Below are 19,940 nucleotides of genomic sequence, written 5' to 3' on the forward strand. Positions count from 1 at the left end.
TTTATTTTTAAAATAGCCTAGTAAGCTTACCAATCGGGCACATAGAACCTTTTTTTTGGTTCGAGGAGGAGGATGGGTGGGAGACACTACCAAAGTAGTGTTTTGGGTAAAACAACCTCCCACAATATTACCTCACTGACTCAGCCGTCCATATCTGCTCCTGCTCAGTGTGCGCTCCACCTATTCATGAAGTATGTTTTTAAAGGATTAATTTACCTTCCCAGTAGCCCCCTAGTCCTCCCTCTTGCTGCTCCCAAAGATAGTCTGGGCTATACACACAACTTCCTAAAATTTCTTATGGTTCTGGGCAGAGCAGTTGCTGTACTAGGGGCGTTATTCACCTGGATAGGATGCTTTTTGTGGTGCACCTGTAAATGTTGTTGAGGGTCCTTATGGACATGCTGACTTTCCTGACCTGCCTGAAGAAGAGGAGTTGTTGTGTCTTCTTAACTGTAGCATCTAAGTGGGAGGTTCAGGACAGGTCGGTTATCATCACTTCTAGGAATTTGACATTCTCAACCTCCGCTCCATTGATGTAGATAGGAGCGCGTCCTCCTTTTTTCTACCTGAAGTCAATGATCAGTTCTTCCATTTTGTTGACATTGAGAGAGAGCTTGTTATCATTGCACCACGACACCAAGCCCTCTATTTCCTTCCTGTATTCTGACTCATCATTGTTTGTTATGAAGCAGAGGTTGACACCCCCACCCCCCCAAACTAAAACCGAAACACCCAAAGAGGAGCACCTCTGTAAAAGGAGGATGGAAAGTGGGATAACCTGCTTTTTAGCAACCTTCTAGTGGTGAAATGAATTAAATCCCTGACACTCACTTTAAAATCAACCAATAATAATTTATTTATCTATTTCTAACAGTGAACAAATTAACTAAACTGTTAACAAACCAAATAAATCCCTTCTAACTACTAACTATTCCCAAATAAATTAAGATTCTAATGGTATGTTGTTCCAATAAATATAAGTCCCACTCATTTTGAAAAAAAAAATAGAATTAAGTCTCTCAAAATTACAGCCAGGTTATGTGTCTTCCAGAACGTTCTGTGCCTTCTCTGTCGATTTCTTCTGTCTGGAATATTAACTTGTGCTGTTAGTCCCATTGTTACTTAGATGGTGCTTTCTCTCAGACATAGATGAGGCTGTGAGAGCCAGCGATTCTCTCTCTCGAGGGCTCAGGGCTGTTAACTCTAGCAGATGGCAGCTCGCTCTGGGGTTACTTTCAAACTGCCTCCTCCTTTTATACCTGTGATGACACAGCCTGTTGCCTTGGTAAAAGCTGCTGCTTGGTCTGCTCACTGTACGGTCTTTTGAAACAAATGTTTCAATTCGGGTGCTCTGTGTGCATTTGCAAACTTCCAAGCAGATGTTCACAGACATCCATTTTAAAGCTCTTAACACAGAAAAAGCACATGATTTTTTTAAAAGGACCATGCAACATTCCTCCTGCCCCACCCCTCCCCCAACACCACCAGGATTTTACAAACACCAAATTATAATCACTTGCCTCCCAATCCAAAAGTTCTTTACCCAACTTCACAACATTTGATTGCCGTTCTCCTACAGTGGTGATGTCAGCAAACTTCTAAGTGACTTTGATTCGGAATTTGGCTACACAGTTGTGGGTGTACAGGAGGGGGCTAAGAATGCATCCACGTGGGGCGTCATTGTTGAGGGTTATTGTGCAGGAGGTGCTGTTGTCTGTCTTTAATGAAGATGATTGGCATTTCAAATAAAGAGCTGAAGACACCAAGGCTCTGAAATTAAAATAGATGTACCATGCATGTGAGTCAATGTTGGTAGCAAATTGTAAGTAATATAGTTTTTGAGTGTTAAACTCTCTCATTAGGACTGCAAGTTGAAAATCTAGACTTGGCATTTTAAAACAAGACAGCTAAAATTGCAATTTTTTCAAAAAATGTATAGAAAGCGAGGTGGAGACCAGTGGATGTATGGATCTATCAAATCAGAACAAAATAACAGATCAACATGAATGACCTTAAGTGAACCAAACTTGTTGTCATTGTCCAATCTATGTACTTCAACCCATATGTGAAAATGGGAATTGGGTTAGGAGCAGGTCATTCCGAACCTTGAGCCTGCTAAGTGTTGACTCTTGTCTCCCTGTAGTGTGTGCCAGAAAAGCATTCAATTGTAATAAAATCCAGCACTATAAGAGTAAGGCCACTGACTACCTTCCTGGATATAACAGCAGAAAGTCTTGGAGAAATTCTGCTTGGCTGGCAACGTATGTAGAGAGAGAGAAACAGAGTTGACATTTTGTTCAAATATGCCTCCTGTTCAGAACTACCTTCTCAGGTAATAATGGATGAATAATATTATGCTCTCGTTCCCCTGAATAAATGTTTAAATAAAAGCTGTAATTGCTGGCAATGTACAGCAGGTCTGGCAACATCTGTGAAGAGAGAACCCATGTGTTTGGAGTGGGATTGAACCCAAAACCTTTTGACTTGGAGAGGTGGGAATTAACCATTTATCTATAGCTGACACCTTGCCTGCCAAAAGTCTTGTAGTTTTTTTTGTCCTCCAATTTCTACATTAGGATTTGAATCCACAATTTTTTCATTCAAAGGTAAGAGTGCTGCCAGTTGAAACTTGGATCTAAAATTCATTTATTGTCCGTTATCCAACAAATATTGTCTTTCTATATCCATTTTGTCCTATCCATTTTGTCTGCTACGTCCTTTACTGATACATTGGCTGCAGTCTTGTTTTTCGATAATCAATTACCTGATAAATTCAAATCTGGAATTCAAAGCTAGTTTGAAGTTCTTGTGAAGCTTTGTAGCTCAGGTTGTGGATGAAGTTGTTGACTTGCTCACTGAGCTGGTCAGTTTGTTTGCAAATGTTTTGTGACCATACTCTGTGACATCAACAGTGCGCTTCCAGTGAAGCATTGGTGATCTGCCCTGCTTGCTCTTTGTGTGCCCCAGTTTGGTGTCCTTCATTGTCTGCATGTGTGTGTAGTCTGTACCAACTAGCCACCAAGAGACATGACCAACTATCACTTGTATCCATACACCTGGACAAAGAAGGACACCAATTCAACTAGGACAAGTCAAACAAAGACATGCACGGGTGTTTCTGGAGGCCTGGCACTCAACCTGGAACTCCACTAACAAACATGTAGAGTTGGACCCCAGATACCAACCACTAAGAAACCAAACTGGAAATGATACCACTCACCTGTGCAAACTGGGATACACAAATAGCAGGCAGGACAGAACACCAATGCTTCACTGGAGGCACACTGATGTTGTTACCTAGCGTGGTGACAAAACAGTAATAAACAAATTTACCAACTCCGGCGAGCAAGTCAGCAACCTTAAAAGCTAGGTTCAGTAATTGTGACCATGAAACTTCCAGATTGTCATTTAAAAATACACATTTTGGTACACTAACGTCCTTTCAGGAAGGAAATCATGCCTTGTTGGCTCTGACCTAGATATGACTTCAGACCCACAGCAATATTTGAACTGTCTTCTCTCACCAAGGTTCTTCCTGTCCTAACCTCCTGTTTTTCCAAACTTGCTAGCAGAAATGTTCATCTTTAATTTTCAGTTCTGGTAAACTGCACACTGCACACCCTGAATATTAGTAATAGGCCACATCTCTTCGTAGACACTGAGTCACCTGCTATATATTGCCAATTTTTTTTTTTAATTATATACACCTACAGAGGGGTATAAAGGTTTATTTGTTCAGTCTAAAAGTGACTCTGAAAGGAGGGGGTTCAGATAATAGTTTCTCGTTGCAAGGGATAAAGAGTTTCTCCTTATTTTTTCAGGTTTAATGGATGTTATTGTTCCTGCAGATGTATGTGCATGTACACACATGTACATGTCTGGGTGTGAGTTTGGCTTCTTGCTTTTGAATAAACGTAATGGCAGATGGCAGGATTGAGTTAGGAAAATACAAGGCAAGATGAAACAGAGAAAAGTGTAAAGTAATGTATTTTGTTGCAAGAATGGGGGAGAAACGGTGCAAGATTGAAATGAAAACAAAGTACAGTGGTGCCTCGGAATCCGAATTTAATTCATTCTAGGTGGCTGTTCAGATTGCGAAAAGTTCAGATTCCGAAACTATTTTCCCCATAAGAAATAATGGAAAGTGAATTAATCTGTTTCTGGACCCCAAAAAAACATTTTCAAGACACTTTCAACTGCAAATACACATGGTTAAGGTAAAATAAGACGAGTAAATGACCTAAATATCAAGTAATAATAATAAAAGCAAGAAATAAATGTACTAACATGAAAATAACTTCATTTACCTTAGTGAGGAGTGCTAATGGTGAATGAACTTATTTGCTTCACTGCTCTTCTTGGGTGCCATGGTGAATGCACAAAGGTGCCAATTTAAAAAAAACCCAGCACAAATCAAGGTGAAAACACAAGGTAAACTAATGATGGACACACGAGAGATGCTTTCACAACGAACAGAACAAACAATGCAACCTGAACGGTACGTGGTGTTCGGATTCTAAAACTGTGTTTGGATTTTAGGGCAAAATTTTCTCGAAATAATTGTTCGAATTCCAAGTTGTTCGAACAATAGGGCGTTCGGATTCTGGGGTCACCACTGTACTGTTGATACTGGAGATCTGAAATAACAAGAAATGCTGAAGAAGTACAGCAGATGTGGGAACATCTGGAGGGAAGAGGAGAAACAGAACTAACTCTTTAAGTCCAATAATTCTTCTTTGGAACACCTGGGAGCCGGAAAATGCAAACGTGTTTTAATGCTAACATTACACCAATACACCATTTGCTATAATGTGCGTCCTAGATTTGCTAGAACATTCCAGCGAAACCTAATGGAATCCAGAGGAACAGCACCTCATTTTCAGCTCAGGCTCTTTGCAGTCTCCTGGACTCAACAACTTCAGAGCATGAACACTATTCTCCATTCTGAGTTTTCCCCATCACACACACAGACATGCACTGTGTTTTTTAGATTAGATTACTTAGGTTACTTACAGTGTGGAAACAGGCCCTTCGGCCCAACAAGTCCACACCGACCCGCCGAAGCGTAACCCACCCATTCCCGTACATTTACCCCTTTACCTAACACTACAGGCAATTTAGCATGGCCAATTCACCTGACCTGCACATCTTTGGACTGTGGGAGGAAACCGGAGCACCCGGAGGAAACCCACGCAGACACGGGGAGAATGTGCAAACTCCACACAGTCAGTCGCCTGAGTCGGGAATTGAACCCGGGTCTCAGGCGCTGTGAGGCAGCAGTGCTAACCACTGTGCCACCGTGCCACCCACGGCATTTCATGTTAGTACATTTATTTCATGTTGTTTACATGAAATTGCTCTCAGCAAAGCCAGTTTTTACGATTCACCCCTATCACACCAACTGAAGAAATTCAGAAAGTCTGGCAGCATCTGTGAAGAGAAAACAGCATTAACGTTTTGGGTCCAGTGACCCTTCACTGTCCACAAGTTCTGAACAAGAGTCATTGGACTTGAATTTTTAAACCTACTTTTTTCTCCACTGATTGTGCCAGAACCTGCTGGTTTTCTCCAACAATGTTTGTCTTTGTTTCAGATCACCAACATCTGCAGGTCTTTATTTTATTTAACCATTAATATCTATTTTGTTCTTCTGTTACCATTAACACTCCCTTTGTATGTGCTGTGGGCATGCTCACCATCTGTTCCACTAACTCCTCCTTCCTCTGTCAACTGCATAAAAGCCATCATTCACAAACTGTGGATGGGTGGTGGATTTTGACTACTGTTCACTGGTCTGCTGTATCCAGCAAGTGGGAGAGAAACCAAATGGAAGAGAAAAGATTAATCACAGTTGTAAGTTAGACCATAATCTGAACTGAGAACGTGAAGCCACTTTTTGTATACACTGATTAATACCTGAAGTAGGGACAGGGTCTGCATGAATGAGGGATGGGAAAATTGCAAAAAGCAATTGGGTGCAATAATGGGAGACATTAAGAGTCTGTAAAAGGATATGTTTTATTTCCGTTTTATATCCTTGAATTGTAAACAACCTGATCTCATGAGGCTTTTCAACAATAACACATTACAACTTTATGATGCCTCTGATGTGGTAACAGGTCCTGCATAGGAGCATTATCAGGCAATATGTTACACCATGTCATATCAGTTAATCTTAAAGTAGGTGATCTAAGCTTGAGATAAGTTTCAACGGAGTTTTCCTTTCGAGAGGAGAGGACAAACTGCTTGGAGACAATTGAAGAAATATTTCGGCTAATATGAATGGCCACCAGTAGTGAGAATAAAGAGATTGAGAAAGTGCAAAAGGTCAGAATTGGAAGAGTGCAGAGATCTGGAAGTAGTTACAGAGGAGGGAGGGGTTAGGCAAAGGATCTGAAGGCAATGCTGAGAGTTTTAACTTTGAGTAATTGCTGCACTAGGATAAACATGAGCTCTCTCAGAATCTGAAAATCTGTTCACATCAACATTGAAGAGAGGCTGAATTATTAAATCCACTGTCTGCACGAGAATACATTTGCATGATCATCAAACTTTCAGATAATGGAAGAATAACACCTTTATCAAACTGTGTTTTAGAGTTTAAATCAAGCAACAAATTTATTAAAAGTAACAGATAAGCTGCAGTCAAGGAACAGTCAAGCAATATACAGAAGGTCACACTATTGTATCCAACTTTTATCTCTCTCTCTCTCCGGTTGTTTGTAAATGGGACTATATTCACAATGCACTGAGGGGATCACAAAAGACAGTAACAAACAGTACATACTCAGCAAATCTTCTTAGAACAGAGTTAATGTTTCAGGTTGATGACCTATTGTTAGGATAGTTCTAGGAAGTGTTGCCAGTCTGAACGTTAAATCTGGTACTTTGTGCAGCATTTATTGTTTGTTTCAGATTTCCAGCAGCTGCAATATTTTGCTTTCATTAAGGTAGCTAGGCTGTCTGTTTAACTTCTCTTCACAAAAATGGCAGCTCTGAAAATACTGCACTCCCTCAGTAATGCAGTGCAGTGGGATTTGGAACATTGAGTCTTCCCATACCAGATTTACATTTTTGGGATAAACAAAGTCCCATCTTGAGGAAATATGTGTGTTGGTTCTCTGAAAGCCAGAACTATCTGAATACCTTACTGTTAGAGAATTTAAATACTTGGTCTGACCCCCTGTATGGAATCATTTCTTTGAAGAAATGAGTCTGGTTTGACCCCTTCATTATATCCAGGAAATCTACCATATCTAACAACTGTGGCTTGGGTTGTCAGCCATGGTTTACTAAGTAGCACTCACATCTCTGAGTTAGAAGGTTGTAGCTTAAAGCCTTATTTCAGACTGGAGCACATAATCCAAATTGTCTGTCCCAGTGCAGTACTGAAGGAGTGCAGCACTGCCAGACATGCCCTCCTACACATAAGTTAAATGAGCCCCTCTCTGCCATTGCAGGTACACATAAAAGATTTATAGATGAAAGTGAGTACTGCAAATACTGGAGATCAGAGTCATGATTAGAGTGGTGCTGAAAAAGCACAGCAGGTCAGGCAGCATCCAAGGAGCAGGAAAATCTGTTTCAGGCAAAAGCCCTTCATCAGAAAGCCATTCCTGATGAAGGACTTTTGCCCAAAACGTCAATTTTCCTGCTCTCGGATGTTGCCTGACCTGCTGTGCTTTTCCAGCACCACTCGATTTCTATGCTCTTTCAGACAAGAGTAGGGTAATTCCTCTGAACATTTATCTCTCAGTTGATATCACAAGACTAATTAGAAAACAAATTAACAGCAATTTCATAACTTTGTTTATCAACTCCACAGGTTTCCAAATGTACTGGTAATACTGATTCAGTGAGATGATGTTAAATTAACCAAACATTCAAAATGTGACCATTGTGGAGATGTGGATTTGAACTCCCATGCTCCAGGATTATTAGCATATAATCAGCTATCACATCCGTCAAAAGGGAGAGAAACCAAATGGAATGGAAAAGGTTACTCACCGTTATAAGTTCTGCCTTATCAGTAAGACAAGTTTTGATCTAAGATCAGGAAGCTCCCTTTCAGACACACTGGGATGGTAAAAACAATGGAATCAACCATGAAATAATTTGGTGTAGTAATGGGTGATTGTAAGGGTCTGAGACTGACCTCCTGTGTTCAGCCCTATAATACCTATCAAGTTGCTGTTTGTGGGAGCTTACTGTGTGTAAATTGGCTGCCACATTTCTGATAAAGTTAAAAATTCCACAACACCGGGTTATAGCCCAACAGGTTTATTTGGAAATACAAGCTTTTGGAACACTGCTCCTTTGTCAGATAATGCTCTGAAAGCTAGTGCTTCCAAATAAACCTGTTAGACTATAACCTAGGGTGTGATCTTCAGTTTTGACCACCCCAGTCCAACACTGGCACTTCCACATCATGTTTCTGATGTTAATATTTCTAAATTTGGTATTTTCCGTGGTGCAAAGTGCCTTGTGTACCAAAAGGTTTTGTAAAACTCTACTTCTTTCAGTCAGTGAACAAGTATTAGGGAGTCAGCTTCCCCATCAGTTTGATAGATTAGAGAGCCCTCAGTACCTTACCCTTGATGTGAGGTGTGGTATTTTTTAAATGCACTTAGTGGGTAATATTCCTAACTTTTTGTTTTGCTTTATTTACTTGTGGGATGTTCATTGTCCATTCCTAGTTGCTGTTTGGGGAAAGTAGTTTTGGTACGTCGTCTTAAACTGCTGCTGCATAAGCCACAGTTGTTGACCAGGTAGATTTCTTGGATACATTAAAGGGTTCAAACCAGCCTTATTTCTTCATAGGGAGCTTAGGCTAAATATTTCAGTCCAGTTTGACCTACAGTGCCCCATAAGGTGGGTACTCTAGGATTTCTACCCAGTGACAGTGAAGGAACAGCAATAGATTTCCAAGTCAGAATGGTGAATAGCTTGGAGGGGAACTTCCAGGTGGTGATGTTCCCCATGTAGGTTGATAAGTCTCCAGAGCCTGATGGTCTGCATCCCAGGGTACTGAAGGAGGTGGCTCGGGAAATCGTGGATGTGTTGGTTATTAATTTCCAGAGTTCAATAGATTCGGGGTTGGTTCCTGAGGATTGGAGGGTGGCTAATGTTATACCACTTTTTAAGAAAGGTGGGCGAGAGAAAGCAGGAAATTATAGACCAGTTAGTCTGACCTCAGTGGTGGGAAAGATGCTGGAGTCTATTATAAAGGATGAAATTACTGCACATCTGGATAGTAGTAACAGGATAGGACAGAGTCAGCATGGATTTATGAAGGGGAAATCATGCTTGACTAATCTTCTTGAATTTTTTGAGGATGTAACTCTGAAGTTGGACGAGGGAAATCCAGTAGATGTAGTGTACCTGGACTTTCAGAAAGCTTTTGATAAAGTCCCACACAGGAGGTTAGTGAGTAAAATTAGGGTGCATGGTATTGGGGGCAAAGTACTAGATTGGATTGAAAATTGATTGACTAATAGGAAACAAAGGGTAGTGATAAACGGCTCCATTTCAGAATGGCAGGCAGTGACCAGTGGGATACCGCAGGGATCCGTGCTGGGACCGCAGCTTTTTACAATATATGTTAATGATATAGAAGATGGTGTCAGCAATAACATTAGCAAATTTGCTGATGATACAAAGCTGGGTGGCAGGGTGAAATGTGATGAGGATGTTAGGAGATTACAGGGTGACCTGGACAAGTTAGTTGAGTGGGCAGATGCATGGCAGATGCAGTTTAATGTGGATAAATGTATGGTTATCCACTTTGGTAGCAAGAACAGGAAGGCAGACTACTACCACAATAGAATCAATTTATGTAAAGGGGCAGTACAGAGAGATCTGGTTGTTCTTGTACACCAGTCAATGAAGGCAAGCATGCAGGTACAGCAGGTAATGAAGAAGGCTAATAGCATGCTGGCCTTCATAACAAGAGGAATTGAGTATAGAAGCAAAGAGGTGCTTCTGCAGCTGTACAGGGCCCTGGTGAGACCACACCTGGAGTACTGTGTGCAGTTCTGGTCTCCAAATTTGAGAAAAGACATTCTGGCTATTGAGGGACTGCAGCGTAGGTTCACGAGGTCAATTCCTGGAATGGCAGGATTACCTTACACTGAAAGACTGAAGCGACTGGGCTTGTATACCCTTGAGTTTCGAAGATTGAGAGGGGATCTGATTGAGACGTATAAGATTATGAAAGGATTGGACACTCTGGCAGTAGGAAACATATTTCCACTGATGGGTGAGTGCCGAACCAGAGGACACAGCTTAAAAATACGGGGTAGACCATTTAGGACAGAGCTCATGAGAAACTTCTTCACCCAGAGAGTGGTGGCTGTGTGGAATGCTCTGCCCCAGAGGGCAGTGGAGACCCACTTTCTGGATTCATTTAAGAAATAGTTGGATAGAGCTTTTAAAGATAGTGGAGTCAAGGGTTATGGAGATAAGGCAGGAAGAGGATACTGATTAGGAATGATCAGCCATGATTATATTGAATGACGGAGCAGGCTCGAAGGGCTGAATGGCCTACTCCTGCACCTATTGTCTATTGTATTTGCTGCCCTTGCCCTTCTCGCTTTTCTCAAAGTATTGCTAATTGAAAATTGAATCTGTTGCACAATCAAATGCACTTTTATGAAAATTGCTTTTGGGGTGCAATTTGATTTTCCGTTTTGTTACTGCTAAATATTTTGTAATGTGTACACCAGCAGAGTCTGGAGTAATGTGAATTTGGGTCTGTCTGAAGTCGGCTCATACCAACAGGCGCCGGCATTATCTGCTTGTTACCAAAAACAACCTTTCCGTAAACTGCTCTTTGAGACAAGCGGCGTGTGAAAGTTTAACTGGGGGAATAACAGCAAGTGGGGACTAGAGAGTGTGAGCCGGCAATTTCACTGACACATTTTAACCATTCACTCCAGCTTGTTTCGCAACAATAAATCACTGAGGGTACCAGCACAACCACTCGGTTGGCTTTTCAGTTAGCAGCGAGAATGTTTCCGTCATCTCCACAGCCCGTTTCTTTTCAATAACTGCAGCGTTAGGCACGGCGCCCATTCAAGGATATTTTACCGGATCCCTCCCGGATTCTCGTTGCTGTGGGGGCCTTGCCTGTGACCAGAAATAAGGAAAATATCATAAAGTATTGGAGAACTCAACGTGTGTGGACAGAGAACAGAGTTAATGTTTCGAGTCCAAAGACTCTTCTACAGGACGGAGTTCCTCTCCCTACAGTGCCACAGTACCTGTGATTTTTCTGGGTTTTTTTAATTTCCGATTTGCACAGTCCGCGGTATTTTATCTTAGGGAGCGGTCTGCGTTGCTGGCGCCTGATTGACATCCATGTTCACCAGTTATGATTAAGTTGCCTGTGATTGACAGTATAGTTGGCTTAATGGCGGAATTGGATACACCCCGCGATATAAATGTAGCTGAGCCAGCGGCAGATACAGTGTATCCGAAAGTCCGGAGATAGTGTGTTCATCGGCGGCTACAGTGTATCCGAGAGCCCGGCCACCGCAGCGGGTGAGTTAGTGAGAGGCCCCAGTTTCCGTGTATTTGTCCTGTTCCCTCTCCCAAGCCCATCTCTGTCCTGGCCTCTCTTGTTTGAACCCGTTGTACTCCAGGCTCGTTGGCAACAGGGTGTGCCTGTGCTGACTCACTTCATTGGGATTGTATGGATTGATTGTTTTCCCATCTTTTCTAAACAAAAACTCTCCGGCGTTTTCCACTGTTTTTCTTCGCGTTCTGTCTCCGTTTTACTCTGCACAGACCCCGAGTCCTCTTTCTCTGTCTGTTTGTCCCAGGAAATTCAGGCTCATCTCACCTTGTCCAGGTCTTTAGAAAGATAAAAGAGTTTAACTTCAGGAATCCGGCGCAGTCTTTCAAATTTTTTTTCTGTTCAACGGAAATCGGGAAATACTTCTTGAACAAGCAAGGTAGTTGAGATCTGAGTTCTCTCTCTGTCCATAAAGTCAGTGGATATTTAGGTAAGGATGTAGATGACAAACATGTTAAATCAAGCTAGCTCTGAAGAGCCAAAATGTTGACTCTGTTTCTCTCTCTATAAATGCTGCCTTACCTGCTGAGTTTCTCTAGCAATTTGTTTTAAAACAAGCTGGAATCTATTAGGGGGTGATTGCGTAGTCTGACTCTGTACTTACATAAAAGCTTATTAATGTGGAAAGGTTAGGCTGAGTCCTTGAATGAAGATATGGGTGAAAATTCCTTTCTCACCCTCTGGTGTGATTAAAACCAGTCGAGGAGATCAGGTAGACCATGCTCCTCTCTTGGAATCTGGGGTGTTGTACAGAGGTAGTTGTGAACATGCCTTCACCATCTCATATATCCTTTGTGTACTCACGTCTGCCGTAATGTGGGTTAGCTGAAGGGTAGAGATAATGAGTCAAGGATTTGGAGCATGGAGTAAATGCCCAGAGATATTGGCTCCCTGTTTCTGTCACTACCCCCTTACCCTCCCCTGACTGGAGAAGGGGGAATTGTTCATGGTCTGGGATATGTCAGGTGAGGCATGCAAATTTAGATATATTAAAATAATGTGTGCCGTATTTGAGACTTTGCTGTCATGAAAAGTGAGGAATTACCTGCTGGTGGACAGTTTAATTTCATTTCCTTAAAGTTCATGTTTTAACTTTTATATGTATCTTCCTTTAGGATGAATTATCTCGTCCATACACTCATTCTACTGGCTGCTGCTGAACTGACCCGAGCAGGTAAGGGGATTTGTGTTTTTGTTTGCAAGGCTTTCCCATGTGCCACTTCTCCCAGTGTGCCCAATGGTTAATTGGGAACTCTGGTGCACAGTGGAAGACATATGTCAGAAGGGGAGATGATGGTGAAGTAGTAATGTAATCCAGAGACCCTGCCTATTACTTTGGGAACAGAAATTCAAGGAGAAAGTGAGGACTGCAGGTGCTGGAGATCAGAGCTGAAAATGTCTTGCTGGAAAAGCGCAGCAGGTCAGGCAGCATCCAAGGAGCAGGAGAATGAGCCCTTCTTCAGAAATTCGAACCTAATCACGACAGCTCCAATTTATGAAATCTGGATTTGAAAGCTAATCTCTGTTGGAGACCATGAAACATAAACAGCCCTTTAGGGGAGGAAATTTGTCATCCTTACCCAGTTTAATTTACATGTGACTCCAATAGTGTGATTGACTCTTGGCTGCCTTCTGAAATGGATGAGGAAGCCACTCAATTCAAGGACAATCAAGGATGGCCAACAAATGCTAGTCTTGGCAGCAATGCCCATATTAAGTGAAAGAGGTAATGAAAAAACATAGGTACGGTTTGTGATGTTGTGTACATGTGGATATGACAGCTCCTTACAGACAATGGCACCCAATAACATGGTTAGAAATACATTAAAAATACTGGAATGCTGGTAAGGGCTCAGAGAAAGAGGGGAACTAATTGAACAGCAGAAGCAGAATGAGACAAATGGCTGCTGCTGCGCTGCACAATTTGACAGAAAACCTTTTCAGCACAGAAACGGGCCAGATGACCCATCTTGTCTATTCCACTGTTCACACTTGACACTAGTTTTACTCCATCTTACCCTACCAACATAGCTTTAATCCTTTCTCCTTTTTGTCTATCCGGATTGCTCTTCAATCTACCATTCTATTCACCATAAACACTTTTGGTGGGAGGGATGTTTTTTTCCCCCCTGTTCTCTTGTGGGACATTGGTATTGCTGGATAATTTATTAATTGAATGAATTGCTCATTGTTTGCTTCCCTTGCAACTATAATTGAAGGCTGACCTTGTGTTTTTTTGTTTACCCTCCTTCACTTGATCTTTACTCTGAGCAGTGTTAGTTGCCACAGTCCACAGGCTGTTCTCTCAGAGAGAGATGATTGTGGTAGTTTATCCTGAGGATCACATGCCCAAGGCAAGAGGAGAGTTTGAGAAGGAGAGTCCTTCATGGTGACTTCAGATAGTGCAGGAATTGAACCCACGGTGTTGGCACACACTGCATCTTAAACCAGCCATTCGGTCGACTGAGCTAAATTGGATTAACTTTGTGTCACATGTTTTCCTGTCCTGGTCTGTACCAGGTTCTCTTATCTAAATCCTGAAGAAGGGCTCATGCCCGAAACGTCGATTCTCCTGCTCCTTGGATGCTGCGTGACCTGCTGCGCTTTTCCAGCAACACATTTTCAGCTCTGATCTCCAGCATCTGCAGACCTCACTTTCTCCTCTCTTATCTAAATGCCAGTGAGTTTCAGAGAGAGAGAGAGAGAGGTAGGCAGCTCTGATCAAATAAATGTGCCTTTGCGCCAAACCCCCCCCCCGCCAAAGTAAATATATGTAACTCATGCATCTGTCACTTGATTAGTCTGTGAGTGAAAAAGCAAAGACAATTAAGGTTGTAGTTGTGGTCACAGTACAAGTTCACTTTGTGTTGCACACAATATAAAGGAACGTCTCGGTAACCAGAGGCAAATGTACCAATCCTGAAACACCTGGATATTATACCTGATCTGCATTGGGTTAGCAGAAATCTGGCAGGCGTTCAAGTTGTAAAACCACCACCACACCCCCCCTCCCAAAAAAAAACAACTTGACAACACTCAATCCATTTCTCCACAGATTTATTTCTGCTGTGTTTCTGACTTTCTGGTTTGTCCTCTTTATTGTTTCTAGGTGTTTGAAGTTTAGGAACAGTTATTAATGTTGTTTCATCTGTGAAAAAAGTCCTGATTTAAAACCTCGAGAGCATTTTTGGAGTTAATTATGCATGCAAAGGGACTGAGAGTGTAAACGTTTTACATGACATTGGCAGCTGACCCGGAAAGTGTTATTGCTTTCCTTTCTATCCCAGGCGAGAAAGGGAAGATAACCAGTTCAGTACCTGACCCTGAACTATTGATCTAGCTCCAGCCAACTGGAAGGAGCCACTTTGCAATAACCAGGATCTCCTTTTGGTCAGACATACATTGAATGCTAAGGAGACACTCCAAAGTGCTGAGAAAGTCACACACTGGGATTGAAGGGGGATGTTTTCTGATTCAAATGCAATACTCCACAGACTACCAAAACCTGAACAAAAAGGAGGGAAGGCTGTGTAGCATCTGTGGAGACAGAAGAACAGAGTTAATGTTTCAGCCAATAACTAGTTAGTTTTTTTTGTGTGTTCAAACTATACCTGAGCTCAAAGTGCTTTGGAATTCGGGAGGACAAAAAGACAGTGTGAGATACCAGAGAGAAACCGATGTCTTTGGACCTTAGTCACTTAGATCCAACCATGCAGTGGAGAGCTTTGTTCTGGGCTCCTTGTTGGTTAGTCATGACACTACCCAGATAGTAGAACCTGTAACAGATGGCCTTTAGACTTCCATAAAATTCAGAGCAGGGGTAGCACATTCAGCCCTTCGAACCTGCTCTGTGATTCAACATAATCATCGCTGATCATCCAACTTAGTCCCTTGTTCCTGCTTTCTCCCCATATCCTGTGAACTATTTAGCCCAAAGAACTTTATCAATCTCTTGTTGAAAACATTCAGTGTTTCGGCTTCAACCACTTTCTGTGGCAGAGAGTTGCACATGCTCCTTTTTCTCTGGATGAAGAAATCTCTCCTCATCCCAATCCTGAGTGGCCCTCTGCATGTCCCTGGACTGTAACCCCAGGTTCTGAACTCACTGGCAGCACTTCAGGAACTGGAAGTCAGTGCTGTTTTTTTTTGTCTTTATTTATTCATGGGATGAGGGAGTCGCTGGCTAAGGCAGCATTTATTGGCCCATCCTGAATTGCCCAGAGGGCAGTTAGGGGTCAGCCACTTTGTGGGTCTGGAATCACATGTAGGCCATACCAGGTAAGGATGGCAGTTTCCTTCTTGAAAGGACACTAGTGACCCAGATGGGCTTTATGACAATTGACAATGGATTTGTGGTCATCATTAGATTCTTAATTCCAGATAGTTATTGAATTCAAATTCCACTGTTTACTGTGGCAGGATTTGAACCTGAGTCCCCAGAACATTATCTGGGTCTATGGATTAACAGTCCAGTGATAATATCGCTAGGCTATGGCCTTCCCCCTAATTGACATTTCAGCACCAATTGCCATGCAAAGAACCTACTTTGAGGAAACCTTGTTCACCTGTCATTGAGAATATCCTTCATGCATTTACCCTGTGTAGTCCTGTTTGAATTTTGTAGGGGTTTCTCTGGAATTCCCATCTCCTTCTTCTAAACTCCGGTGAATATAGCCCTAACTGAATCCGATTCTCTTCATATGAACTGGTTTCCAGCTAATTTCTATATTGTGATGAAAATAAATCAGCGAATGTGTTGGCGAGAATAATGCTATTCCCACTCAATACTGCCCTTGCTGGCCTGCAGAACATGTTTGGGTGGTTGGGAATAAATACCTTCAGAGTCTGTAATTGGACAGGCTGTGTGACCAGTCATTGCTGTACTGGAACATTAGCAACCTGTATGTGCCAGATTTGTGAGGACTGATGGTCCAGTCCTCTACTGTCAGCCAGACCTCCTGAAGGACAAGGTATGACTCACAATTAAAACACATGGAATAACAGCATGATCACATCCCACACATGGGAACAGGAAGAGGTCATTCATCTGCTGTAGCTTGTTCACTACTGAGTCTGTTCTGATTGAAATGGAAACAGAAATTACTGCAGAAACTCAATGGGACTGGTAGCATTGGTCATCTCTATAGTTCTGAGGAAGTGTTGTTGAAGTCAACATTCATTCTTGACAGATGCTGCTGACTTTCTCCAGCAGTAATTTCTGTTTCTGTTTTTGTTTCAAATTTCCAGCATCTGCATTTATTTATTTTGTTTCTGTGTTTTGACCGCAGTTAGGTGCTTTGGCTGTATATCCCTCAATATTGTCAGCCAAGAAGCATCTATCAATCTCTGTTCTGAAACTTTCAGTTGACCCCTATCCTTGATGCCTTTGTTTTGGAGTTCCAGATTTTTCACTCCCTTTTGTGTGAAGAAGTGCTTCCCCAATCTAAGTCTTGAATGGCCTGGCTGTAATCTTAATGTTCTGTTCTGTCACCGCCCCCCGCCCCAGCAACTCAATTCTGCACACCACTCACCAGAGGAAACGGATTCTCTTTATTGACCCTGGATGCCTCCTCTAATCATTTGAACTGCCTCAAAAGCCTCTACCAACTTGTCATTATGATTAAGTGGTAACAAATGTCAGGAGCCACCAAGGCAAAACATTGCAGGTTCTGAGTTTGTGAACTAGACCATTGTATGTGGATTAACAGATTGATCATCTGTAAAGGACACGTCTGTTGACTGTGGGATCGCATGTTATGTAGTTAACTCTCCTCACTGTGTACCATCATTTCACATTTGACATAGTCATTGTCTGTGAGTGCGGAGAAAGCATTTTGTACCACACCCTCAAATAGATATTTTCCTCTCTGCTCACACAAGTTGTGCCTATTCATTAAACTGGTAGCCACCTGTAGTGGTGAGGGATCAGTGCAGTGAAACATACCAATTGCAATGACATAATTTGCATTAATCACTAAAATTAATTGAGTTGTTTCAACTTCGTGTGCCAATGTTGCATTAGGTGTCGTAATGAGTGAAAAATATGCCTCAGCCTGTTCTGAGTTGATTAATTGATGAGTTACATAATTCTAATAAAACGTATTTTATTCCGACTTGCAAATATGACGCTTTTCTCTGTGTCACTGAGTCAAAATCCTAGAATTCCCTCCATAGAAGCCCCATAACAGCTTTGTGGGTCTGTCAACACATATGGACTGCAGCTGTTCAAGAAGCCAGTTCATTACAACCTTGTCAGGCAACTAGGGCTGCACAGTAAATGCTGGCCAAGCCAGCAATGGCCACTTCCGTGAGTTAACCTAAAATAATTCTGCAGAAATACTCCTAAGAATTTGTGAAAACCTCCTTGTAATAGTTTACCTGCAATTCCAATGGGAAGCCTAGAATTGTTTCATCCGGGTGGAGATGGTGTGAAATCTTTTTAGGAAAAACTTCAAATAAGTTTGCACCTTTTTTATTTCTTTGTTACTTGCCTCATCCCTTTCTTGAGTTGACCTTGTCATCACAGCCACATATTGAAGAGTAATTGTGGGCCATGCAACTGATGGGAAATAGCTTTAACACAAACTGAAATGGTTCACTGGATAGGACCAGATTAGGTGTAGTGGAAAGTACAAAGAAAGATGTCCACAGATAGTTTATTTATTTGGCAAGACTTATCATGCTGAATAGCAGAGCAGCCATGAGGGCCTGAATAGCCTGCTCCAAATGTGTATGTTAGAGTAAAACCCAGCTGTGAGAATATGGGAGGGATAGGCTATCTCTGTGTCTCACAGAATGTGTACAGCAAGATGCTCTGAAATTGGATGGATCACCTGATACTGACTTAAAAGGGACGTGAGGGCAACATTTTCACACAGAGGGTGGTGCATGCGTGGAACGAGCTGCCAGAGGTGGGTACAAATACAACATTCAAAGAATATTTGGACAGGTACATGAATAGGAAAGATTTGGAAAGATGTGGACCAAATGTAGGTAGGTGGGATTAGATAAGTTTGGGAAACCTGGTCAGCATGGACAAGTTGGACTGAAGGATCTGCTTCTGTGCTATGTGACTCTGGCTTTTTTAAAGCACTGGAAATGACAGACTGATAATAGCTCTACTGACCCTGCAAAGTTCTCCCTGCCATCTGGGGAGTAGTGCCAGAATTGGGAGAAGTTTCTCACCGATTAGTCAAACAACAGCCTAAGACAGTTATACTCTTGGAATTATGCCTTTATAGATAATGTCCCAGACACCACAATCACCATTCCTGGATATGTCCTGTCTCATCAGTAGTGCAGACCCAGCTGAGGGGACAGAACAGTGGCATAGAGTCAGGAAGGAGTTGCTTTAAGAGTCTGCAACATTTGTGCTGGACCCCATGAAATCTCCATGCTTCAGGACAAACATGGGCAAGGAAACCTGCTCAATACCACTTAGTCCTCCTTCAGGTGATGAAACGGGACTCCTCAATGCAAGAGTACAAAATGCCCTCTGGATGGAGGATTTCAATGCCTTGGTGGCAGAACTGTTGATCAAGCTGGTTGGGTCCTAAAGGACACAGTTGCAAGACTAGGTTTGTGGCAGGTGTTGAGGGACCTGAGGGGAAAAACGTACATGACCTCATCCTTCCCAACCTGCCGGCTGCAAATGTATCTGTCCATGACAGTATCGGTAAGAGTGACCACCACGCAGTCCTTGTGTAGACAAAGTTCTCCCTTCACATTTAAGAAACACCTCTATTGTGTTATGTGGCACTATCACCATGCTAAATGGGACAGATTTCACACAAACTAACAACTCAAGACTAGGCATCTTTGAGGCGTTGTGGGCCATCAACAACAGCAGAACTGTACTCCAGCACAATCTGTAACCTCATGAATCTGCATATCCTCCACTCAACCATTACCATCAAGTCAGGGGATCAACCCTGGTTCATTGGGGAGTGCAGGAAGACATGCCATGAGCAGCAGCAGACACCTGAAGGTGAGGAGTCAACCTGTGCCAAGCTACAATGCAGGACTACTTGCACACCAAACGGCATAAGTAGCAAGTAATAGACAGAGCAAAATGATCCCACAGCCACTGGGTCACATCTAAGCTCGGCAGTTCTACCACATCCAGTCAGGAATTGTGGTGGACAATTAAACAATTCACTTGAGGAGGAGCCTCCACAAATATCCTCATCCTCAATGATGGAAGAGTCCAGCACGTCAGGGCAAAAGACAATACCTGAAGCATTCACAACAATCTCAAGCCAGAAGTGCCATATGGATGATCCATCTCTGCCTACTCCAGTGGTCCGCTGCATTGCAGATATAAGTTTTTAGCTAATTCAATTCATGCCACATGATATCAAGAAAT

The 19,940-nt window shown here is 42.3% G+C and overlaps 1 protein-coding gene across 2 annotated transcripts in view; it reads left to right on the plus strand.

Moving 5' to 3' along the window:
- LOC122552574 (butyrophilin-like protein 2) overlaps window positions 1–19,940 on the plus strand; it is a 60,067-nt gene that overhangs the window by 9,328 nt on the left and 30,799 nt on the right. The window contains exons 1-2 of one of the 2 annotated variants that reach the window (XM_087991046.1): window positions 11,100–11,541; window positions 12,691–12,749. In XM_087991046.1, the coding sequence (XP_087847172.1) occupies window positions 12,692–12,749 (58 nt within the window). In that variant the 5' untranslated portion in view covers window positions 11,100–11,541; window position 12,691. Of the gene's footprint in view, window positions 1–11,099; window positions 11,542–12,690; window positions 12,750–19,940 lie in introns of those variants that run through there. The other variant, XM_043695279.2, reaches the window with a different exon arrangement.

Source organism: Chiloscyllium plagiosum, unplaced genomic scaffold (assembly GCF_037043375.1).
Source record: "Chiloscyllium plagiosum isolate Xiang-an unplaced genomic scaffold, Cpla_swu_hap1 HiC_scaffold_10, whole genome shotgun sequence".
NCBI lineage: Eukaryota > Metazoa > Chordata > Chondrichthyes > Orectolobiformes > Hemiscylliidae > Chiloscyllium > Chiloscyllium plagiosum.